At 39.8% G+C, this 26034-nt stretch overlaps 1 protein-coding gene across 1 annotated transcript; it reads left to right on the forward strand.

The window, feature by feature from the left end:
- zbtb47b (zinc finger and BTB domain containing 47b) lies at positions 1–26012 on the forward strand. The gene is made up of 6 exons (XM_030123323.1): positions 1–202; positions 15740–17116; positions 18085–18232; positions 18730–18845; positions 19196–19340; positions 20251–26012. Exons 1-6 carry the CDS (start codon positions 200–202, stop codon positions 20694–20696), a joined length of 2235 nt encoding a protein of 744 aa, XP_029979183.1. The 5' UTR covers positions 1–199; the 3' UTR covers positions 20697–26012.
- The last annotated feature ends 22 nt before the right edge of the window (positions 26013–26034 follow it).

Genomic DNA, 26034 nt, shown 5'->3' on the forward strand with positions numbered 1-26034 from the left:
ATCACCAATTCCTTCTGCAAAAGCAGCCTCTGCATTTTTGTCTGTCTGAATGCTACAGTAGCACGGGGGGAAAAAGATTGAGGATAAGGAAAAAACTGAAGAAATGTGAGAATTGAACGGTCATTTTCATGGCGAAGGGAAAACTGGTGCGAAAGGAGTTATTCTGGGACTCCTTTGAGCCTCGAAACGCTGGATCAAAATGGTAGGCTACAGAGGAGCGCAGCATTTTTGTTTATTTTTTGTCCCTTCTTGATCTCTCTTGCAAATTTGGGCTACTTAGCAGGCCGATCAAACTTGTGTTCCTTTTCTGTTTTCTGCCACTGTCTGTCACCCGTGTGTGCGGTGCGTTGTGTCCTTTGCGGTGAAGTTTGTAACTTGCCGACATAGCACAAGTTGGAAATTGAAGCTGCTGAAAGAATGCAATGGCTACAATAGCCACATTGATGCAGAGAAGGAGTTAAATTCTTTCATATCAGGGCGATTCTGCAAAAGGCTCAGGTCGTGACTGGTGCATATAAGACAGGATGAGTATGTGAGCTGAAGTGGATCGTTTCTCCTCAAACCAGACAGCCAGTTCAGGACAAGTTTGTTAGGCTTTGACATTCATGCATAAATTAGAGAAATTCCTCAGTGCGGTTTAATAGAGGAGTTGATGGCACTCTTCAGAGACTCACTAACTTAATTTGGTTGGAAGTGACACTCAGGTAAAGGTGAAATTGTGCCTTAGAAATAAGCAGGATGGAAGCTTTGGTTGAGGCTGCATTGTAATAAATACATGTAAATGGAATTCCAGTCTTTGATAGTCAGACACAATGCCTGCAGAAAATGTAGCTGTGCAGTAATATTGTATTTGAAGATATTTAATTTGAAGTGCATTTTGTCTGCTACATGAGGTCTAAATCCCTCTTTGACCATGCATAACCTGCTTTTATTTTTAAATCAGACATGCATCCTGACATAATCTTGAAATTTTCTACACATATGAAGACAGTTCTGTTCCCCGGCTGCACAGATAGAGTCATGGCAGTGGAGGCAGATAGTGAGGCAGACAGTCAGCTCTGTCTCCAGGGTCATTTTAGGATGCCTCATTAGGAAAGCATGTGGAGCTTGATGCAGTGGTGGAGTAATCCCAGCGCGCGTTCACATCTGGAGGCTTGGGTTAATATCTGGGTCAGGTCAGCGGGGTTAGCCCTGGTGCTCGCTGGGTGGTTTCTGGTGGGAGCAAAGAGAGACAGAGTGAGGTTTGGTTTGCGCTGTGTTTTTTTTTTCTGTTTCTGTTTGCTTTTTTTTATGCATGCATGAGAGTAAGCTGCGATAAATAAAGTGCAAAGTGTGCTTGGCTCATTGTAGATGAATACAATGTGATCATAGATGGTGTATCTTCGAGTGCCAGGGTAAACACCAACATGCCCCAGATAATTTCTGCAATTGCAGTGATGACATCAAAAACAGATAAATCCCAGTTAATTTTGTTTTTTTAATCAATATCTTCTTCTTATATCCCACAAGCTGTTTTATTTGCGTGAACGATAGTTATTTTTTACATGAATGTATCTGAGATGTTTGCGTTGTATTGCACATTTTAGGCCCTTCCAACTGTTTAATTTCATTGTCAAGTCCTGAGAAGCTCCTTCTCTCTCTTCACATGGTGCTGTGAGTTTTACGTAACTCTCTATTCAGGGCATTCCTGCCCACCCTTGACTTTGAGGCTTCACTGTCTCTCGGTGCTGAGCAAGGAACTCTCTTTAGTCCTTGTGACAAGTGCAGCCATTGCAGAGCCTGGCAACAAACTCCAGCAGACATCTTCGGCCCCCAATAGGAGGCCACTCTCCTTGGAAACCCAGACCATAGGTGCTGCTAATTTATGCCCCTGAGATTAAGAACAGTGGACAAGCCAGTGCAGACAGCAAGGTCAAACGCACTGAGCTTATGTAAGGATTCTTTTGTTCTTTTTGGCTGAAGTTTGTCTGAAGTATCCTGTAAGTTAAGGAGACCCTCGGACTAAACACACTATTTTCTTGTTTCTCACATTCGAGCAGCGGCAGTGCCAGCCAGCATCAGCCTATCTTCATCTGGGAACACAGTTACTCTAATTTAACCCCTGTGGCACTTTTCTTTTTAAGAGACTTTGAACTCCATTATCAAAGAGGCCAAACAGCTTTTTTCTTTTTGCACTGCTTGATATGAGGATTTCTATTAGGCTTTCATTGTCAGGCATTTAAAGATATTAAGGGAGTTTAAAAAAGGGGGTCTGTCTAAAGTGTGTTCTTAGAGCTTTTAGCTGAATTCAGGCCAGAGAGAGAGAGAGACTTAGGAGGCGCTTTAAAGCAGATGGGAATGAGTTTTCATGCTGTTTTCAGAGAATTGCCAAGCACGGAAAGTAGGATTCCTTGATCTGATCATCGTGACAAATATTTTTGGACTCGTATACAAAGATTAATGTTCCCTATCCCTAAATTGTAAGGATGCACAAATAAGTTCTTATATATTATAGTCCTTAATTGTTCATTGAAGGTGTAATCATCACTTATGTGATGTCCATTGATTGGCTGTGGCTATAGAAAGCTGATGCTCCTCCTCTTCCTCTTTTTCCTCTCTGTCCTCTCTGACCTTCTCATCAAACATCACCTGCCTCCACACACACAGAGTATCGCCACACCAGAGAGATTCCTCTGATAAGGGCCTCTTTAGAGTCTTGTGTTTGCCTCGTCTCTCTTTGTGTCAAGCTATGAAAGGAAGATATCACAGTTTCATCCAGTGTAATACCCCTCGGCTCTGTCTGCACCTGCTCTCTGGCACACATCAGAATGATCTTTTGTCTCCGGTAGATCATTAAATATGCATTTTCATGCATTTATTTTCTGGTTGTCTGACAGAATGAGACGCTTATATTTGGATTTTGCAAACAGAAGTATCTCTGTTTGTACAACCAACCAGTGTTGAGGTTGCATACTTTATTGTGCCACAGGTATTTGGCGTCACAACCCTATGTTTACTGATGAATGCATGCACAGCAGGCGAGCGTGCGTCCGTGTTGTGCACATGCGTGTGTGGCATTGGCTTGGGAACAGTGTGTTATGACTCCAGCAGAGCGGTGGTGTGTGAAGCGTTGTAACGTGTGTGTGAGGAGGAGATGCCAGCACCACGGGCCCCTCTCTTGGCCAGGCTTCCTGACTCAGCGCTTCCTCTCCCAGCTCATTGGCCCAGACACAAACTTCCTGGCAGAGCTTCAGTGCGGACGCTCTAACCTCATCGCTGCCCCCCCCCCCCCATCAACCACCACCCGCCTCAAGGCAGCTCCTTTAATTATCCAACCACTCGTCCGAGTCATCTCAACTCCACACGACCAGCGGTTGATGTCTTCTTTCAACATCACTCTTGATTGGCCAGCACACACACTCTGTCCCTAGATTCGGTGAACTGTCAAAACACACTACTGTTGTCCAGTTTGTTCAAAGGACAAGCTGGTGAAACGACTTTGCAAATCATGCAGCTGTGGCTATCCTGCTCACGCTGTCAAATTTTAATGTACTGTACGTCGCCAAGATGCTGCTCATGCTGTGTTCTCAGCCTTATTTTTGTTTGTGCATCCCAATTTCATGCTCGGGTAAACGCGTATCAGTTGTAGATTGGCTTGTCACCTGTGCTTGCATTAACATATAGATGGAAATGTATTTAAATCTAATGGTGAAAGCTGGTGCAGCACCGCCAGGGCAAGGCTGGGGCAAGTCCAAACTGCCAGATTAGGACAAGAAAAAAGCCTACAGTGTGGAGGAGAGATTGGATGTCTAGGATTAGAGCAGCACTAATGCTGATAATATTGTCTTTATTAATTGCAGCCAGCAGTGAACGCTGTGGTTAAGAAAGTTTAATGTGTTAATAGGCTGAGGGGAATAAAATAATTAGCTAAAGTGGTGGAAAGAGAAAACAGAATAACCAGCAGCACATTTCAGTAATTTCTGATTTGCCGTTTTACCTCAAATCTCCGTCAGTTTTCCTCAGTTTGTGAGCTGACAGATATGGAGTTCATTTACCATTTCTTCTCAGACACTTTTACAAATTCAGGAGTAAGACTGGAACTAATGGGTGTTTTAGTAATTGGCTGTTTAGAAGTTAATCATTTTTAAGTGCACTCCAGTGATTTACTCTTTCATGTGGTTGAAAAATATTTGAAAATTTAATGTTTGCAGATTAATTTGCTGCATCTCTGTTGGATAGGTATTCCTGGTAGATACTGCAGATTATGACGTCTTTATGCAGCTTTTGGATGATTTCTGCTGATTAATTCTACACCAATCTGCATCACATGCACCACCAGTTTATTGGATTATATAATCCCACAGCCAAGGTGTAACTATCAGCCTTAATACCATTATTATCCGATAAACTGTGCCATCCCACTGAGTATTAAAGTCCACTTTAATGTGGCTGTGCTTGTGACAGTGCAATGTGTGTGACCTCAGTCATGAGTGTGTTGCTACCCCTGCTGCTCTGGCCCTCCCTTTAGTCATTGAACATTGATTTTTATTAGCATTTTTTATCATAGCGCTGTAATGATCACCGCGGGGCTTGTTAAAAGCAGACACATCTTTACTCTAGCGAGCCCTTGTCGCTTGTGCCATTTCAGATTTGGCTGATATGTGCAAAAGCAACATGTTTGATACCAGGATAATGTGAGTTCAGTCACATTTACTTCCTCTTTTTTATCTTTATGTATCAGTGGTGTCATCTCACAGAACAAATTTGTTAATTTCCCCTTTAAATGCATGATGATAATGCATGTATGGCTGTGGGTGAGTGCGTTGAGGTTGCAGGCATGTGAGTGGATGTGCTTGCACATCTGCTACTGTATATGCTTCTTCTACCTCAAGGTCAGTGCTGGGTCTCTGTGCTGATTGGATTTAGAGGAGAGGAGGGAGTGCAGACTGCAGACAGAGGAGAAATCTTCCACTAGACACAAACACTAAAGGAAGGGAGACAACTTGGCAGACTGCTTTCCATCCATGCCATGTCTAGCCCTGCTGGTATTCTAGGCCAGATAACACCTCGAGGATTAAGCCAGGCCACGATCCTCACCCAGAGAATCTGAATTCGCTCCCTCTGGCTCGGCATCTCAGGACTGAACCTGGCTGACGTGTGGCGTCAGCAGCGAAGGTCTGGTGAGCACACAGAGGGCACAGTGTCAGTCATTACCCTGATGACTTTTTAATGGCTGTCTGATTGGACTTCGCCAGAGATGACATGCCCTTGTCCCGTTGTCTTTGGTTGTGTTTACTTATGAGCTGATCCATTTCCCACCACCTCAAAGGACTGTGATGTTACTGTGATGTTGTAATTGGTTGATCTCTTTGTGGAGAGTTTGTATTCAGCCTTGTCATGCTCTGCTCGTGTCTGTGCTCATGATGACTCAGGGATATGTGCGTAGGGTAGGAGCTGCTCTGCTACCATCTCTATGCCAGTGAGTGTGATGAGGCCTGACACGGTGCCCACTCTCCTTCCTCCGGGTGTCAGTCACATCGAGCCCTGTGCCGGGCCCCTCAGCAGGAGGCCCTCACAGTGCAGAGGGCTGCTGAGTGTGCTCTTTACTGTAGGTTGAAGTGCGTGGGTGGAAGTGGCAGAACCCTTGACTCCCTACCTCCCCACAGGGTGACAAGAGAGCCAGGGCATGAGCTCATGGGATTCCTGTCACACAGTCTGTGGATGGATGGGTGATCTGTTGTGGTTCCCTTGTTGTCATTTCATCGTTTTCAAGTGCAGACACGTCACTGTGCATATGGACAGTTTGACACTTAGCTGCTAGCAAGTTGAATCTAAGTGACACTTCCATAAAAAGAATCAAGTTTGACTAAAATGAAAATAGTGGTGAAAAATTAATCCATAAAGTTAGCTTTAGCTTGTTAAATGTGAGGACTCCAAGTTTAAATGTTTAAGGTGGTAGCCTGTATGTAATATCTGCAGGTTTTGACTATCAGTGAGAGTCTAGGATTTCACTAAAATGAGTGATGGATCTAAAAATTAATAACCAGATTAATTGGAGATGAATACAGGGATTAGCTGCGACATCATACACATCTGTGATAATCAAACAATGGAAACATTTCACAACGATATGAAAGTAAAACATGTTTGCATAATGTTTACTTGCTTTATGATGCCAAAGTCTTTATATATTGAAAAGGAAAATTTTAATCCTTATGATATTAGATATTAGTTATCTGTAAAAATGCAAAAAGTAGTATAACAACTTTAGGAAATTTTAAGTAAATTATTACATTTGATTACTTTTTGATTTGTTTTTTTTTTGTAACATGTTTTCAGTCAGATTTATGTGCAGATGAAAAGTAGTGTGAAGTCAAATGAGAATAAATCAGAAAATATGTGCATACTGCCAAATGAATGAAGCCTGAGTGAATATAGAGGCAGCTCTTTGTCAGCCTTCTTCCTCTTGATAGTGTTGGACTCAAATTTGTTCCAGCAGCTCGGTATCTGAGCATAACAAAACGCAAAGCAACAGAATGAATGTTGTATTCTATACCTCCCTTACTGGTGTTATTTATTCATTTATTTATGGAGCACTAGAGTTGGTATATAATAATATAACATGAATTGGTACTTCTGCAGTTTAGTGCATCCTTTCTGATCATTGTTTTGTTAATGACCGTATTACTTGTGATATTTTCTTTTTTTTTCGAGTTCGTTTCTTTTTTTAGCTGCTTTTTAACACCAGGCCAGGACAACAGATGAAAATGATCCCTGTTGGCTAATCCTGTCTCATTTACAGCCTCTGTTGATTAATGAGTGCTGTCCTTGTCATATAAAGCAATAAATGAAATGAAATGTCAAAGTGAAAGCACATTTCTATAATGCAATATCAGTTAATTAAAAAAAAAAAAATGAGTTGACATAAGTACCTCAAGGAAGTATTTAGTATTTTTATGTGCACCTTTGGCTACAGTCACATTATTGAGTCTTTGTGCAAAGATCTAAATCAGGTTCAAACATTTGGACCCTGCAAATATACTCCAAAACTGCTCCAGCTCCATCAGGTTGCTCGGGGGTCAGTTGTTAACATCCTTTACTCCTACACTGGATTGAGGTCTGGGCTTTGACTTGACCTCTCCAGAACATTTGCCTTGTTGTCTTTAAACCATTTCCATTTAACCTTCAGTGTATGTTTCAGGTCATTGTCTTGCTGGAAAGTAAAATCTTCTCCCAAGTCGTACTTCTCTTGCACACTGAATCACGTTGTCCTCCAGGATTTCCATATATTTAGCTGCAGTTGTTCCAGCTTCTGCCTTTACGGGTCTTCCGGGGCCTCCTGCCGAGAAGCATCCCTGCATGATGCTGCCACCACCACGCTTCATGGTGGGGATGGTGTCTGTAGTGATGTACAGTGTTTGATGTCTCGTCCAGTAGCCAGAAGACTTCTTTGGTCTCAGCAAACCAAGGAACCCTCTTCCAAGTCGACCTAGGAATGTTCCACCTGCCCTTGTGTGAAGTCTAGGGCAGGTTTTTTCAACAGTGGCTTCCTCTTTTTCATTTTCCCATAAACCTTTGACTGTTGAAGAACCTGGCCATCAGTTGTCATCGGAGCAGTCTCTTCCACCTCAGTCACTGAAACTTGTACACTGTAATAAGTTGAGTTTACTTTAAAAAAAATTGCAAAAAGTGGTTGCCTTAAAAAAAATTAAGTAATGATTAATGAACTTTTTAAGTACATTTAACTTAAAACCTTTTGTAATATCAACGGCTTTGCATAGTTATTACACTTTAATAATTAAGTTCAATGCACTAAACTCCAAGTTGATTTAACTAAAAATATTTAGTTATAATAACTATGCAAGGCAGTTGATATGACAAAAGATTTCAAGTTAAACATACTTTAAAAAGTTCATTAATCATTACTTAATTTTTTTAAGGCAGCCACTTTTCGCAGTTCTTTTTTATGTAAACTCAACTTATCCGGGCTTACAGTGTAACTCTTTCCAAGTAGTTTCATTTGTGAATTTAACTGATCTCCAGGGGATGTTTGGTGATTTGGAATGTTTCTGCATTCAGCCCCTGACCTATACTTTTCATTAACCTCTTCTTGGAGCTGTTTGCGGTGGTCTTTTGTCTTCATTGTGCAATTGTAGCTAGAAATACTGATGAATTAGTTACTAGACCTTCCAGACCCAAGTGTCTTTATACTTTAATCACTTGAGATGCATTCACAACACTCATTTCACTAGTTATAAGACTACTGTCACAAACTGGCTGGTACTCTGTTCAATTAGGTCAGCTACTTTCAAGGGGGTGAATATTTAAGCCATCACTTTAATTGGCATTATGTGGCTGATATTTGTCATTTCATTGTTTGTTTGTTTTTTTAATTCTTATCAAAAAAGCCAAATTATATTAACCAGGACTCCATTTTTGAAAGAAATAAAAATGGAAAATGATTTATACTCCTGTTTAATTTGACATAAAGCATTTGTGTCTCTAATATTTAGACTACTAAGTGTAATTTAATTATATTGTTACCCAACACTAGATATTAATAGGTCTATGCCATGGGCTTAGGTGTTTAAAAAGTCAAACATGAAGGAGGGGATGTAAGAGGACATTGAGTTCAGTCTGAGCAGTAATGGAGGCAGACGAAGAGAAAGCTTTAACCCCCTGCAGTGTTCTCCCCCAGGACTCCCTCCTGCCTGAATACAACGTGCCCTCCCTCGCACTATTGATGTGTCCATGACTCTGTGTTGTGCTCTGACTTTGGCCTCTGCTAATGGCTCAGTGTGTTCACTGGTCAGCAAGCAAACAAGACAGTCAAGGCTGCTGTTCTTTATAGTTCCCTGCTCATAAATCTGCCGTGATACACAGTGTGCACACTTTTGGATATAGGGAACATCATATGGTCGGGAATATTTTAAACAGAAAAAAGGTGTAGTTTTACTCATGTTCGTTCAGTTACAGGTTTATAGTGCATGTGCCATTAGAAGGATTTATTTTACGGATCAGTGTCCACTACATTACCATCAACAGACAGGGGGACTTTTAAAATGGCAGCTCTGTGGAGGTCACGGCATATCCATTCTGTAGCCGAGCTGCACAGTGACGGCGATGCAGACTTTACAGAGTAGTAAATCCACACAGATCGCCAAGTGCAAAGGTGTGGGAGAGAGAGGGCATTTTCACCAGAGAAAGTCAAATTAAAAAGAGGGAGTTCAGGCTTCTGGATTCTCAGACTCAGCACTACCTGGCTCCGTTTCAGGAGTCGAGCCACTGCCAAGTGCATACCAGCGGGCCCGACATGGCCGAGCTGGGCGAGGATTTACCACTAACAGAATCTACTGATACAATTTGCAAGATTTGACCAACATCACCATCAGCAAAGAAAACTAAAGTAACAGCTTTTCAGCAACAATAAGCAGTGAAATCTTTTTTCTCATAAATCATGCAGGCTCCTCTTGGGCCCCACCGGTAATCCTGTGCATCATCCATCACAGGTTCATCAAAAGTGGATTAGAGCTAAAGTAGTCAAAGTTTCCAACTATGAATTTTAATTAATGCAATGCCTTCAGGCCGATCAGGGAAATGTTTTCAGATGATGCAATTATCTTTCCAAAAAGCATCAACCTTACAAATTTGAACAAATTTGACATCAGACTCATACTCGGGTAAAATATTTTTCCTTTAATACAGCAGCCCATTAGACAAGCTAACCAACTTAAAGCTGAATTTGTTTTTGTGTGGGTTGTCACCACTCAGTGTGTTAAAGTTTGACATTTAATTAAAGTCCTTCCATCAGGCCAATTAGTATAATTTGTTATAGAAAAAAATGTGATTTAACTACATTCCAGTGCTAAATGGTGTAAGGCTTAACACTACAGCACATAAATATTGCAGTATGGTTATTTTCAGGTCTCATTTATCTCCAGCATAAGCAGAACCTTCTCCTTCTGAAACATATAAGGAGCATATGAAGTTCAGCGATGCTGGATTAACACACATAAACCTTAAGAGGAATCTTGAGACCCTCTGAGGCCTCTACAATGCAAGAGGATCTCCTCACATGTTGTGTTTGGCAGATGATGAAATGATCTGAGTGGAAAAGCTGTACAGAGCTTTGATTGAAGCTCGTTTAAATGACACCTCTTGTTGGGTGCGTCGGTAATCCCCCCGCTGCGTGTTTGTCACGGGTCAGGCCAGATATGAATAATGTATTGGGAGACATCTGACTGAGAGGCTGGGTAGAGGTGGCACTCCCTCTAATGACAGCAAACAAGCTCTCTCCCTGACATTTCCAAGAAAGGGGGGAGGCAGAGTGAGAAAAGGTGCGGGAGATAATGACGCACAGAGATGGAGGGAGTTTGAAGTACTCCGGTTATGATTACAGTATGTGATGAAATGTGACAGCATGGCTTCATCTATAGAGCTTATTGTGATAAACACTGCAGCTGCATGGTGACTACAGGTATTCACTGTGATTCAATAGTCCTGAATCATCGCTCATTGCAGTCCTGTCATTCAGTGGTCTATTAGATTCACTACAGTATGTACATTGTATAGTTAAATGTTAGGCTTCATGTCTTAATATTCACCAGAACATTTTTATATTCTCACATGTTAGCACATGAATGATATTTAGTCAGAGAAGTTTCTTTAGGGTAAGAATTATTTAAGTGGGAGCAGCCTGTCAGACCCTCTCAGATGGAAACGAAAACCAGAAATGCATAATCACATTTTCTAATTAGGCAGGTGAGTGCAGAATCTACATTCAGATGCATTAAGGGGTTCTATGTACTATTAATATTCCAAACCTCACCCTAACTTAAGCTAACCTTCAGTCTTGTTCCAGAACACACATCTTCCAAAACAGTAACGAATCAACTTTGCATATCCACAGACTGTATCACTCACTGAATAAAGTATAAAGCTCATTATTTACACGTCTGTATTATGGTATCATCAAATTTTCCTCTTCAAAAACTAACTCACAGCTGGTTATTTTGCTCTGTTAGCTTAGTTCTGTGTTTAGACAGAAAACAGCCACAGTAAAACCACAAATCACAACTATTTCCTGAGCAATTTGTGTTGTCAGTAGCTGCGCTAAAGGTTTGTTTGGAATCATCCAAACAAGGTCAGAACTGTCACAGTTTAGTTTAAATCATGGATGAACAAACAGCAACTTACCAAAGATAATAACATCACATATAATAATAATTTAATACCCTCATAAGCCTCATAATCAAACTCACCAGTGTATAAGAAACTGTGATTTCAGCATCAAACTCCATTCTTTTCATTTAGAACTGTGTTCAGTGGTCAAAACAACAACAGTGCTTCTATCTTTTATCACTTTGTCACTTTTTTTTGACTCCAAAACTTGTTTCTTAGCGGTTCTCATCTCACCTAATCACTTTCTGATACTTTGGTCAAAGGCCCTGTGGTGTTAGTTTTCCTCACCATAGGAGTTCGGCAGAGTGACTCACTACTCCCTTTAGTCCTCACATCAATCTATTTGACTGTCGGGTTAAAAAGATTTTGTTCATAAGTCTTCAATCTTTATTTTCAACACTCTAATGATACTCGTGTGCCATTTTTTTTTTTTTTTTTTTTTACAAATATTTGAAAGTAGAAGTATTACATGTAGCCCCTAAGCAGAAGTATTATAAGAAAACGTAGTGTATGAAAAGCAAATTAGTGACCGTACTGTAAAGTAATCGCTGTCAGTGCTTCACTATTATATATGATGTTTTTGAATTTATATTTCTAATGCGTTTTAATGCTGACTAGTTTAATCTATAGCAGTGCTTTATATTCTATGTCACAGGTGTCAAACATACGGCCTGTGGGCCAAAACCGGCCCACCAAAGGGTCCATTGCAGCCCATGGGATGAATTTTTTAAATGCAAAAATTACACTGAAAATATAAACAATGAGGGGTGTTAAAATGTTTTTAGTTCATATGCCACATACAGACCCATTTGATCTAAAGTGGATCAGACCAATAAAATACTATTATAATCTTTAAATAATGAGCACTCCAAATTGCTCTATTTTGTTTCAGTGTAAAAAGTAAAATTCCATAAAATATATTTACATTTACAAACTATCCTTTCACACAAAATGTGAAGAACCTGAACAAATACAAACAGCATGAAATGTCTTAAGGGAAATAAGGGCAATTTTGACTATATTATGCCTCAGTTTATCATCGACATGCACATTACAACTTACAGATCACAGTGCATCTACAAATACATAAAACATTTGTTAACAGGCTGAATATTGTTAAAATTGCACTTACTTTTCTCAAGGAATTTCAGGTTGTTTATGTTATTCATATTTTTACTGTTAGTGGACCACTTGAGATCGTATTGGGCTGAATGTGGCCCCTGAACTAAAATGAGTTTGACACCCCTGTTCTATACAATGTAAGAGGATCATATTTTGCTTGTAGCTTCACTGTTTTCTGCTGTAAACTGCGTATCTCTAAAGTCACTTTTCATGACCTCTGAAAAACAGCCTGGTGCTCTAGTTTATGACAATGTATTCTTCAGTTTGTCCAAGAGGATTTTAATCAGTTTATTTGTAAGAAGGAAGAGTATTTTCACAACTCTTAAAGGAACAATTAATTCCTCAGTTTATTACCAACATGTGGAGATACATAGAGATGGAAAAATTATAATCTGAAATTCATCTAAGGCAAATGAAGTGGAGTGAAAACTGCAGTATTTGCTTTTGAGTTGTAGTGGGCTAGAAAGTAGAATAGTGTAATACTTGAGTAAAGGTAATAAAGTAAAGTAAAAGATACATTCTGCCACTATAAATGCACCTGAATAAGACAGAGGTGGATAACTGCACTGATGGAAATCAATTAAATATGTAAGTAAATAAGTGTCCCATCATATCCATATGACTATTATTTTCCATTTCCAAAAGCTGAATATAAATCCCTTCATTTTCAATTTATATTTAAGGACAAATATAGTGGTCCTGAAGAATGAGCAGATGACAGCAACCATTTACTTTTTTTTTTTTTTTTTTTTGATAAATGTAAAGTTTTTGACAGTCATCCAGAACTTAATTTTGTCTGCGTTGTCCTATTTGAATCTGAAAAGAAGCAGTTGATTGTTATCACCAAAGGAGCATAACTTCCAGTCTGCAACTTATACTTGATCTGATTAGGGTTGCAGCGTTTTGCCCTTGGGTGATGTCTGTAGCCTTGCACGGAGCGAGATAACCCGATCTCCACTCTTCTCCGGCTCTGAGTCCAATTTAGCAGCTTGAAACTATGAATAAATCTAACATCCATAATTGAATTCTTCAAACAGGCCAGATTTTCAAGGTTAGGCCCAAATGCAAATCCTTTTTCCAGCTTGAACAATGAAAAATCATTTTCATTGATCTTAAAGAGAAAATATGTTGGCGGCAGGAAAAGCCAAAGAGCTTATATTTTAATATGAAACACAATTAACACTTTGTGGTGTAACTGTGCCATAGCTATTATTGCCTGTAACAAAATGAACCATTAATTTGATCTGTTTGTCCTTTCTTTTCTTCCTTTTGTGTCCAATTCATGGTCCTGAACATACAACTGTACTCATAAATGAGAGATGTAATTACTGCCTGCACCATCCCCGGCAAACATGTAAGCTGAAGACGGGCATCTATCGATACACTTTGCATTCTGCCATTAAGCAACGCCTAGAATGATAAATTCCATTAATTGTTTAGAGGGTTAGTTAGTATTTATTCGGCATGGTTTCCCTAATTATTTCTCCGGACATGTTTTGTCTTGTGCATAATTTGCCGCTCCTCAGGGACAGTGTAGTGAGTGGGTGTGCTGAGAGAGGCGGCTAATGGGGGGGAGATGGTTCTGAATACCAATGCACAGACCAGTCAGACCTTGTAGAGAGCAGACACTGTGTGCGTGTGTTTTTTAGTGTTTTATGTTTGTGTGTGTGTATTTGCAACCTGTGTGTTTGTGTTTTTTGTGCCTGATTGCACATCACATATGTGTGTGAGTGTGTCTGAATGTGTGTGTGTGTGTGTGTGTTAGCTCTGTTTGCTGCTCTGTCCCCACTCACATCCCGTCTGGATCGAAACCCTGCCCTTCCTGTGCTAAAATAAACCCACCTTGGGAAGTTGAGGACCTTGCACAGAGCTCTGAGTGTTACACCTTTTAATTTTTTTCCCGACTGGTATCATGCCGCAGGCTCGGTGCCCGTGATTTTTTTACTTCACCGCCTGAAAATAAGAATATAAAGCATAATATGGAGGATAATATCAAACAAGGATTATGTTTGTGCATCTGCTGGCATGCATTTACATTATATCAAATGTCTCAGACAATGTTCAAATTCTAATAAATTTGTCTTTTTTTTTTCCAGTGTAACACAGCAGTCGTATAGAGAGCTAATGGACTGACATATTTCACTATTGATCCAGCTTAGTAAGATCAATGACCAGTGACCACCAAGCCAATGTCTACAGAAATGTAATGATTAGAACTAAATTACCATTACCAATACACTCATCTAACATTTAACATTATGTAAATTAGCACTGATTCCAGCCATTTCATTAGAATTAAACTATAATTGTATTTTTTGTAGGAGACTATAGTATATCACGAAAGATGCTACACATAATTTCACAACATTAACTACATACCTCTATTGTTGTTATTTGTTTGAAAGGCTCTTAGTGGCAGGAATTACATAGTAAGTGTTTAAAGGAGTCATATGTCGTATTGATATTCAACAGCAGGAGAGTCATGCAGCAGAAATGTCTCCCACCGACCAAAAACCAGAGCTGAATTAATGTATCTCCACAGACTGTATCACTCCCTGAGTAAAGTGTGACGCTCACTGTTTGCACACATCTGTATTATGGTATAATCGAGTTTTCTTCTTCAAACAAAAACTCACCGCACATTATTTTGACAGTCTGTCAGAATAACAGTGTCTTATAATCTTCACGTAGGTTAATGCATCCACCAATAGTTTCATTATAGCTCTGGTAGCTCAGGTATGTTTTTACACAGAAAACAGTCACAGTACAACCTGTAGTGTGTGGTTTTGGTTGTCAGTAGCTGCACTAATGATCTGTTTTTAACCATCTAAACAAGGTCCAAACTGTCACAATTTAACCATGGATTAACAAGTAGTGAATTTATACCTTCATGGGTTTCCTAATCAAACTCCGCTGTGTAGAAGAAATGCTGTAATATCAGCATCAAACTATAGTCCTTTCATTTAGAGTCCAGTGTTGTACTACAATTAATGTCAATGCTTGTAGTGGTGAAGTGACTCAGTACTCCCTGTAGTGGTTACATAAATCCACTGGCCCATTGACGTAAATAGATTCAGTTCATATCTCTATAATCCAATCCATAACCTCAGACCCTTCATTCTAATGCTCCAATGATGCATGTCTGTCATTTTTAATATTTGAAAGTAGAGATATTGCACGTAGGTCCTTTAAGACAATGGAATCATCTTTTTTCCCTCATTATTCATGCCTCTTTGATATTTCATATGAATAACAATAAGCATCTCAGTGAAAACCTCTGAAGCTTGGTTATTTGTGTATTTATTGGTGAATATGTACATCTTGCACAGTTTCTTGAGAACACTATTCCCAAGTGATGAGATCTAATACAAAAAATTTTGATTGTTAATTTTAATGTATGTTAATCAAGTCTTCTCTCTGTTTCTACCCCTCCCTCTCTTTCTCTGGCTGATTCCAGCTCATAGTGGAGAAGACCACAGACTTCCCCTCTGCTGAGTTCTCTCTGGTGGAGGATGTGGCTCTGCACTTCACCTGTTTGATGGACAGGCTGAACGAGCAGCGCCTCTTCCAGCCTGACCTTTGTGACGTTGACATCGTTTTGGTGCGTCAGCACAGCACCTTTCCAGCCCACAAAGGCGTGTTAGCAGCTTACAGTCCATTCTTCCACTCCCTTTTTGCCCAAAGCAAACAGCTGCGACGGGTGGACCTGTCTCTGGACGCCCTGACCTCACAGGGCCTGCAGCAAATCCTCAACTTCATCTACACCTCCAAACTACTGGTGAGCAGCCGCACTGTCCGCGACGTGCTCAACGCAGCTACCGTGCTCCAGATGAGTGACATAGCAGCTTCCTGTCGTGACCTCATCAGCAGCCACTCACTCAGAACCACCTGCTCAGATATGGCCAATCAGGAAAGCCTCAGCAGTGGTGACCCAGCTGCTGTAGCCATGACCCCTAGTCAGCTCTACCGGGAGATCAAACAGGAGGCAGAGCTAGGCAGGGTGTACACTCGGGAGGGCAGCAGCCCATTCTCTGTTCGAGTAGAGGAGGCGGGCAAAACGGCCTCCCAGCCAAAGCAGTACTATCAGAAGGAAGAGGGGTCAGGGGGTGGGACCGGTGCAGGTGTAGCGGCTCTGTGCAAAGTTGAGGGTAATGGGGAGGAGTCAAAGACAGATGGCCACACCTCCTTCAACAGGGATCAGATCATTGTTGAAGTCAACCTCAACAACCAGACCCTTAATGTGTCGAAAGGATCAGAGGGCAAATCATCCACCACAGAGACAACCACGATATTTGGTCGCTGCCATGATGACGACAGAGATTCAGACGATGAAGGTGAGAATGAGGCAGAGAATGATGATGCAGATGGAGAAGAGGATGATGATGATATTAAAAGGGGGGACATACTAGGGCAAAGCAGTGACGAGGAAGATGAGGAAGAGGATGAAGAAGAAGAGGAAAACACCCTTAACATTCCAGGCTTGGAGCAGCCATCAATTTTGGATCGACCTCGCCGGGGAACCAGACCCTTACCCATGGTGGGCACCACGGCCTCCATGCGGCAGACGCTTGCAGAGGCCACATTGGCAAACCAGCGGCAGAGCGGGAAGATGATTCTGGACGTAGAGGGCCTGGGTCAGAAGGTGAGGCTGGAGGAGAAGCAACATTTCCCCTGTAAGAAATGCCCACGCGTCTTCAACAACCGCTGGTACCTGGAGAAACATATGAACGTCACTCACAACCGCATGCAGATATGTAACAACTGTGGGAAACGCTTCCTGCTGGAAAGTGAATTGCTGTTGCACCAACAAACCGACTGTGAGAAGAGCATCCAGGTTTGTCCCACTTACACTCACAGACCACAATCTGCTTTACTGTCCAGCTGTCATAATCCACATGAGATGCTCATAGTTGATCATGTTGTTAACACATTAAGGAATTTAAGAAGCTTAAGCACAATTAAAGACTAATGTCTGTTTAATAAATATATTAGCAATTAGTACATACTTTACCTTCATGAAGATACTTGATTAATTTGCTCAGTCCACATAAAAAAGGCAACCATTTTAAAGCTCCTTTTTAATGTCAGTATAGGATCACATTCTAAATTGGGTTTTAAAGTTTTGGAGAATTAAATTTACTGTAGGTTTGGAGTGAATAAATAATTTTAAGATACTTTAAGAATTTCATGGAGCATTATTCAATGTTAAATCTGGATTTAATGAATCCTTGTTGGTGCAATCCAGCTTTAATGTGAAAGCTTGTAATGTACATGATTCAGGTAAATGCTTTATCAGGAGGCTACATCATGCATCCTTTTCCGTACCAAATGAATTTTAAAATATTCTCGCCATAGATTCTGTTGTAATTCTTCGCACTGAAGCAGTGTTGCTCATATAAACATCAGAGATGCAAGGAGTGTGTGTAACATACTAACGAGTGCATGCATTTGCTGAGAAAGGGATCTAATGTATACTTTGTAGACGAAGAACTAATACTTTAGGGATATATCAATGGTTTATTCTTTTAGTTGTAATGATTTAGCAGTCAGTAGTAATAAATTCCTGACTATTACGTCTCTGCAGTGAGCTGCACATCTCCTGCTGTGGTTTTGAAGATCATTTGCTGCTTTAATCTACTGGCTCTAATTGCTTTTTTGGAACAGTGCTTCCTCAAGTGTGTGCGTAACAACACACCTAGATGGAAGCGTGTATCAGTAAAGACTGTTTGAGATAATGATTTTCAAATACCTCTATTGGTTATTTCACTTTTTGGTTCCTTGCCGTGTTTCTTTCTCTTCAAGTGTGTAACATGTGGTAAGGCCTTCAAGAAGCTGTGGTCGTTACATGAGCATAACAAGATCGTCCATGGCTACGCTGAGAAGAAGTTCTCGTGTGAGATCTGCGAGAAGAAGTTCTACACCATGGCTCATGTCAGGAAGCACATGGTCGGTGAGTTGCCGTGATATGAACCATCCTGATTGGTCACTTTGGTCCTGTGCATTACTTTAGGCTTCCTTCTCTTCATCCCACGCTGATTGTTGTGCAGGATTTGGTATGGGTGTTACTTTCCTTTTCCACTTTTTAGGGCGATAAGCATCTTATTTTCAAACAGGCATTACCTCATTCCTTATTTACACGCATCTTTCAGCTAAAGCTAAACAAGCATTATTAAGTAACTGTTCTAGTCCCAGTCCCATCTTTTTTTCCCAGCACTGATCAGAAAGTTAAATGGGAACTTGAGAGTAAATGGGGTATTTATTAAATGAGACACATCCTTTGTCTTCAGTATCATAATTAACCAATGAAATGAATCTCAATGCTCCCATCTCTTCAGTGGTTTGTGTATTTGTGTTCCTGCTGCTGAATGATTAAAAGTGGCACAGTATTTAAAACTAATAGCCGATCTGTTGCACCGTCTGTGTTTGTGTTTTGGTTTCTGTGTGTAGCCCACACGAAGGACATGCCTTTCACCTGTGAGACGTGTGGGAAGTCGTTCAAGCGTAGCATGTCCCTGAAGGTTCACTCCCTGCAGCATTCGGGAGAGAAACCCTTCAAGTGTGAGGTTGGAGCTCCTTTTTTTTTACACTGTTGCTTTTCACTTCACCCACATGAGACAGCGACACTGGACATTTTGAAACATGTAACTGATTTTAATGATTAGTGTAATTTGTGTAATGCAATTTATATTTGTTAATATATATATTATACATTCCTGCACTTATGTGGGAATAGTTGATGTAATGACCTTCATGAAAAAACATTAAAATATATGTGATTCAAGGTCTAGATTCATATTGTCTCTTGTTTTTTAATATATGTTTTTGAAAAGGGCTGAAATAACACACACCAGTTACTAATAAACTACCCCTTATAAAAGTATTTTGTGTAAACATGTTCACTCTGTCATTTCAGAACTGTAGTGAGCGCTTCCAGTATAAATACCAGCTGCGTTCTCACATGAGCATCCACATCGGACACAAGCAGTTCATGTGCCAGTGGTGTGGAAAGGACTTCAACATGAAACAGTACTTTGATGAACACATGAAGACACACACTGGTAGGTCACTTTAGTTCAGGACTTTACAGTTCAGCACAGTGCTGAAGTTGTGGATTGTAACCTCCTGAATACCCCTCACCTTATCCTTGCCCTACGATGGCCATAAAAGAAACTTAAAAAGGAAAAGTCTTCTGTAGAACCAGTGTTTGTGTTTTCTGGTTAACAAGGCAATATATGGCATTCTAGGAAAACTTTCTTTTCACTTTAACTCTTTAGAAAACTAGACTGTATTTCACTTTGTTGCCAGCAGTGTCACATGGTTGGTTTGTAACTCTTATCACGCATTCCATTTATTTTGCTCACATAAGCCGCCTAATAACACCCTGCAATGTGTTTCAATAGCATCCAGTCACTGGTAGTATATTATCATTTGTAATATTACAATTCATGTTATAATGATATATCGTATGAATTATGACTCACAGATATCTCAATAATAACTCCCACTGGTGAACAAGGAAAGAAAAAGCATTCTCAAGATGTCAACATTTTGCTTGTTTTAATGATGGCTGCTCCCTGCTGGCAATAAAGTGAAATACATTCTAGTTGTCCAATAAATCGAAGTGAATAACACATTTTAATGCACTACTATATTTTGCCTTAAGTAAAACTTATATGAACCACAGTGATATTGTCCAGTGTTTTATGTCCATTTTAAGAAGAAGAGGAAAAAGTTGATGTTGTGTCGCTATAGAAACATGGCAGCATAGCAGACCCTGTTAAAGGTGATGGCCTCCATAGATAAAAGTGGTACATTCTTAGGTTAAAAAACACAATCTTTTAGTATTTTCAAGTGATTATACAATAATTATGCAATGATTGACTATTATATTCTGTTTCCACAGTTTGATCCTTCTAAATGTTTAAATGTTATGAAGGTTGTTTATCAGCTCTGTCTCTCGTGCTGTAGGAGAGAAGCCGTACATCTGTGAGATCTGTGGGAAAAGCTTCACCAGCCGGCCCAACATGAAGCGCCACCGCCGCACCCACACTGGAGAGAAGCCCTACCCCTGCGAGGTGTGTGGCCAGCGCTTCCGCTTCTCCAACATGCTCAAAGCCCACAGGGAGAAATGCTTCCGTGTCAGTGGAGCCATGGTTACCGACGGCAACGACCCCCTCGGCCTCGACCAGCCCCTCTCCTCACCTGCTGTGGACTCTTCTGGTCAGGTCCAGCTTGGGACGACGCTCCCTGCTACGTCTGCAACCACACCCGCTGCTCCCTCTAGCCCACACCCCCTCCACGGCACCCAGATGTCCCTCCCCCTGCTGCACTCCATGGGGGGACTGCCTCCTGCCGTGCATTTACCCCCACCACCTCCACTGTTCTCTGCCGGTAGGATGAACTCCAACAACTAACAGATCTCTGTAGCATCAAAAGCACTTTCTTACTTTTTGTTTTCTTTTGAGCTTAAACTGTTAAGGCGAACATTTGCAGAGAGGTTAAAACTGTATGAAGGCAACACGGAGGCCTCATTAAAACACATGCATCCACCACAATAAGAAATAGTAATTTTTTACTCTGTGAATACAATAGATAACCTCAGAGTCCGCTTGGACGTGTCGTCACTACACTTCTCCTCATGAATTTCACAACTCTGTTCTGGTTTTATTTGGGATTCTCCAATGCCACACACATCTCCAGAGCCTTGCACAATGCATTGATTGTAGCATCTTTTTAAAGTGGGAGGAACACTCTTTCTAAATCATACCAGTCATCAGTCAAGTGAGAACCACACTATGATGAGAAAAAAAAAAAACAGATTTATTTTTGATTGTTCTCTGCCCAGATGTAGCGAGTGGTTCAGATATGACCCAGCAATAACCAAATGCTGATTTGTCTTTGAGTATATACATGTATATGGCATTGCCAGTAACCAAATCCTGTTAGCTCACCTTCTATAGTTAGATAATGTTATACAGCATTTATAATCAACCCTGCACCTTACATTTAACTCTAGTGATATTTAAAATGTATTCCTACATGTCTTCATTTTTATAATTGTGACTGTGTGTATTTTGTGGCACGTTACATCATTTATAAGGACAAAAGAGAAGTTGTGACCCGTGGAGAGTCGGCAGTGCAATGGTGTGGTGTGTATGTGTAATGTTTGTGATGGTGTGTGTGTGAAATGAATCAGTCTGGTGCTGATGGAGATGAGATCTACACTCAGCCAACCAACGCTCGAGCTTCCCTAAGTTGAGGAGATGGAGTAAATTGTTGACTCATCTTTTGCTTACATTAAGCAAGTGCGCTCCTCACCTGTAGATCTGGCTTTGAAATAATATGGCACTTTTCTGTAAGTTGTTGGTAAAAGCTAATGTAATCAGACCTACAGTGTATTTGTGGGTTTAAATCTAATGTTAATGTTACTGACGTCTCATTTCCTACCCAAACTCAGTCTGTGTAATTAGTCAGCAAAATACCAAGAGCCTAGGGATAGAAACTATTCACACAAACCTGCTTGCATACCCAAATTAAGTGTGTACATGTCATCAAGATGTAATCCATATTGTGAGATGATAAATAACATATTCCAATGCCTCAATCCCTCATAAAGCACTAACTGTTATTACATTTGGCACAACAGAGCTCATCACTAAAAGGGCTCCTCACTATTGACTTACTTTTCCAAATCAGTTAGATGTTACAGTAGAAGATAAACAAAGGTACATGTAGTATGTTATACACCACAGAAACGTATAGCCCTACATGAACTTTTGATAAATGTTACAGATGTGCTTGGAGTAGAACTGCTAATTGTGAAGAATTCTTTTCTAGCAAAATATTTTATTGGAATATTTTTGGTATTTTGGAGAATATGATTCTGTATTTGAGAGGGTTGAAACTGAACAGGAAGCTACAGCTAACAGTCATTTAGCTTAGCATAAAGGTAGAAAACACAAACAGCTAGCCCAGCTGTGGCTGTTTGACAAAACTCCATTGAGTACATATATGGATGTATACGGATACATCCATTTAAAATTGCCAGTAACAGCGAAATTTAAAGATAGCAAGATTCACCCATTTTCATAAACTTTTGTCAGAATTGTGTAAACTGTTTTGCTTTTTATGCAAGATAAGCTAATTAGCTGCTAGCTGTAGCCTAATGTTTCTCATAAAAATTGGAAACCATTGTGTACATTGCTTGGCTAGAAAACAAGTAACTAATAAGCATATTTCCCCAAACTATGCCGAACTATCCCTGTAAATCAAACTTTTCAATCAATTTCTAGTCCAAAAAGAACTTGTGCACTAATATTGATGCACTCCCGCTCACTTTATCTATAGTTAGCGTACTTGTAGTGTAGCATTAACCTGTAAATAATGTTAAAACGTGTTCCTTGTGATTAATTCCTCATGTTTACATTGGGAGAGTCAGCTGAATGTTCCCCCACGTGTCTTGGTTGGTACTACCGAAAGTTGGAATTTGTGGATAAGCTTTTGTAAATGTGATAAGCTGTTTTTTTTTTTTGTTTGTTTGTTTTTTTTTCATTTATTTAAACATCGTAAGCACCTTAGTATAGTGTCATGTCATAGCCCACCCTTTTTATGCTTAAACTGCCATGGTTAAATGATTACGGCCACATCAAGTGTTATTTGAGAATGGTACTTTGTTTTCTTCTTCTTTTTCTCCATGTGTCAGACACATGTTTTGTACTTTTATTTGCTGCTTTTGTACAGGGTCCAGTTTGAGACTGGCCCTTTAAATGAAAAGACTAGAGCTGTAGAATTGTTAAACATATTCTGGCTCTGATAAAGCCAATGTAGCCTTACTGGACGGAGAGTTCCAGAGTCAGAAATGAGCTACAGCAAATACACAGAAACAAACAAACAAACAAAAAAGGAAACATGATCTAGTTTCAGGAGGTAACAGCCAACTCTTTATCCTGGTCTGGTCATTAGTACATGGGGCTACTGAATGTTGTTACAGAGGAGAAAAGATACCCTGTCAATGACACACACACACACAATGACTGTTGCGCTCTTGTGGCAACTCAGTAAACTGCACTCTGCAGTTTTACACTAACTAAGCCTTTCTGAACGTGGCAGGTCTGATAATAATCTCAAGAGCACATTATCATTCATAGTGTTTCTGTGATTGTTACAAAAGAAACCCATATTTTGGGATCATAAAAAGGCTTAGAGTAATACTCTTCCCACTTCACTGTTTTGAGAAGCACTAGCCCAAGAGACAATACTGCGATACTGTGGTTGTAGTTAGTGATATTTCATTGTATTTGCCTTATATTTGGAGGGATTTGAATGTTTTTTGTTATGGATAGTGATAGAAGAATATGGTAAAAGAGGAGAAATAGTAGGTAATACTACTGATTTATGCACTTTGAATTTGATTGCCACACTAGCCCATAATGTATCCATAAAACAAATGGCAAACAGATGGAATATAAGTAGCAGAGATGTGTACTGGGAAAATTCCAGTTAAAACAAGTCCAAAGGCTGTGTTTTTTACATTTAAATGTGGATTTTGATGACAAAAAGTAATGTGCACATCACAGTCTCTGTTTGATTTGTTCAGATTTGATAAAGGTTGAGGTTAGTTCGTGGTAGAGCTGAGTTGCTGTGGCAGATCAGGGCCTGACCTGTGTTTTGTTTCCCAGAATAACTCTGTGGATCATTTGCTGTGGTGTGGCATGCTGCACAGTTAGATAACTCAACTGTGAGGAGTCAGTTAAGTGTCACCCTGTGTTAAACATGTTATTGTGCAGTATAGCTGTATTTCAGTGTGTGCCACTTTCATTGCATTTGTAACTTGTCCCTCTGGGTGGGTACAGCTACATATGTTTCTGATTGGTTTGTGTACTGATCACTAGAAAGAGAAATTAATATGGGTCTAAGGAGAGGCTTGTTATGTGACTTTTCATGCAATAAGTAAAGGAAGGTGCCAAATTAATTTAAAGACATAAATTATTGCGAGCACTTTATTCCAAAACATCTAGTAGAGTTTTAAAGCTGACAAAATATCAGTGATTTTAAATTTGAAGCTTCAAACGACAGATTTTACCTTTTATTTTGAATGTTCCAAGTTCATCACAAAAATATGCAGTATTTGCTAAAATTATATCCTATTCAGTCTGGAATAGCACATAGAGCAAGGGGACATAAAAAGTGTTTATTGAAAATGTACAATTATTGTACAATATATATGTCAGCTTAAAACATAACAGTTGAATCTGCCTTATTAGTAATGACATGATATATATTAAATATAATCCATCACAGATACAGTTATAGGTGGATCACAATAAGGAGGCCAAGATTTACCTGGAACCAAAACTATTGGTTTTCACAGTATTCTATCTGGATCTGGGTGTAAAAATAAAGTCTATAGAAAACAGCAGTTGTTCGCTAATCATTTTGACGTGGATTGTTTAGTGAATAAGTCTTCCATAAATCCAACTGTAGAAGAGATGAACCCTGTGTCTGGCTTCATCTGAACCACAGTTTGTGGTGCATGAACTGAGATTTGTGATTCCTGACAGCCCATAAATCCTGAAAAAGGATGAAACGGATTGATTTATAGTGGTTATTCTTTCTTAGAACATGTTATAAAGATAAGTGGCAGTGAAAGAAGGGATGTTTTGCACAGTGTATAGGATTCCTACATTCTAGGTGAGTAGACTTTCTGTCTCTTAATTAGCCAAATTCTCCTTTACTACAGCCAAAGGCTTGTATTAGATTAGGTAAAGGTGGACCTGCCCTTGTCCTCTAATGAGGGTTTGTCAGTGATTAAGTTGGTGTCTAGACGCCACAGTGACTGTTTATTCTGCATTGCACTTGCAAGGCAAATGTTTGTCACAATAAAATGATGAGATTGGTAGTTTGTATAAAGCAGTGAGTGCTCATGGGATGGCCAACTTGGCTCTCTAGGGGGACTTGTAGTTTTAAGGCTTTATCTGCTAGAGCTTAACCTTGTATCCAAAAGGATTTGATTCTGTGACCTTCAGCTTGAAGGGCAGTGTTGGGTTTGAAGCTGTAGTATTGTAGTAAAAAGTACTACATCTCCATAAGGACAGTGAGGAGAAAGTATTGTGTGTAAAGATTTAAAGAAATATGTTTCTCTTTTAAAGAGGAATTCTTGTTTTGTCATTTTAATGGGGAATTGAGGAGCAGCTTTGTTTTTATGCCCTCATTTTGGATGCAAACAAGAATATGAAACTGAAAAACAAGTTTTGTTGGTTGTTTTGCTTGTGGAAGTTTGGTTAACTAATGCATTAATTTGACAGAGACTTCTCCCTTTTGGGCAAAGATATATCTGTGATGGTAACCATAGGCAACTTGCCATAGAAAATTCAGAGATGTATTAGAATTATCCACACACCCTGTTCATTTTCCATACTTACTCATATTGCAGCTGTGTTAAAGAAATCATAATGTGTACTGTTATTCTCTGATTCTCTACTTTATAATGTAAACACTATGTCTTAGTTAACTCTGGTGTACAAAGACCATGTGTAGGCAGTAGTTGTCAAGTTCAGCTATATTATAAATACTAAAACAGTAAAAGGACAATAGTGTCTAGAGGTGCTATTAACATTAGACTGTATTTTCTGTCTTTTATTGTATTATTGACTAGTGTTTACTGTCTGTAACACAGCAGAGCGTAATGAAATCATTTCAATATTAAACAGTATAGATATATTATTGCAAAATCAGATGTGTGTTGTGTTTTTG

Source organism: Sphaeramia orbicularis, chromosome 20 (genome assembly GCF_902148855.1).
Source record: "Sphaeramia orbicularis chromosome 20, fSphaOr1.1, whole genome shotgun sequence".
Lineage (NCBI taxonomy): Eukaryota > Metazoa > Chordata > Actinopteri > Kurtiformes > Apogonidae > Sphaeramia > Sphaeramia orbicularis.

What these genes read in the sequence shown, in the direction of transcription:
- zbtb47b (XM_030123323.1), top strand. An exon ending in AGAAACCCTTCAAGTGTGAG is followed by an intron (nt 18,846 to 19,195) that starts GTTGGAGCTCCT and finishes CTGTCATTTCAG; the next exon opens with AACTGTAGTGAGCGCTTCCA. An exon ending in ACACATGAAGACACACACTG is followed by an intron (nt 19,341 to 20,250) that starts GTAGGTCACTTT and finishes CTCGTGCTGTAG; the next exon opens with GAGAGAAGCCGTACATCTGT.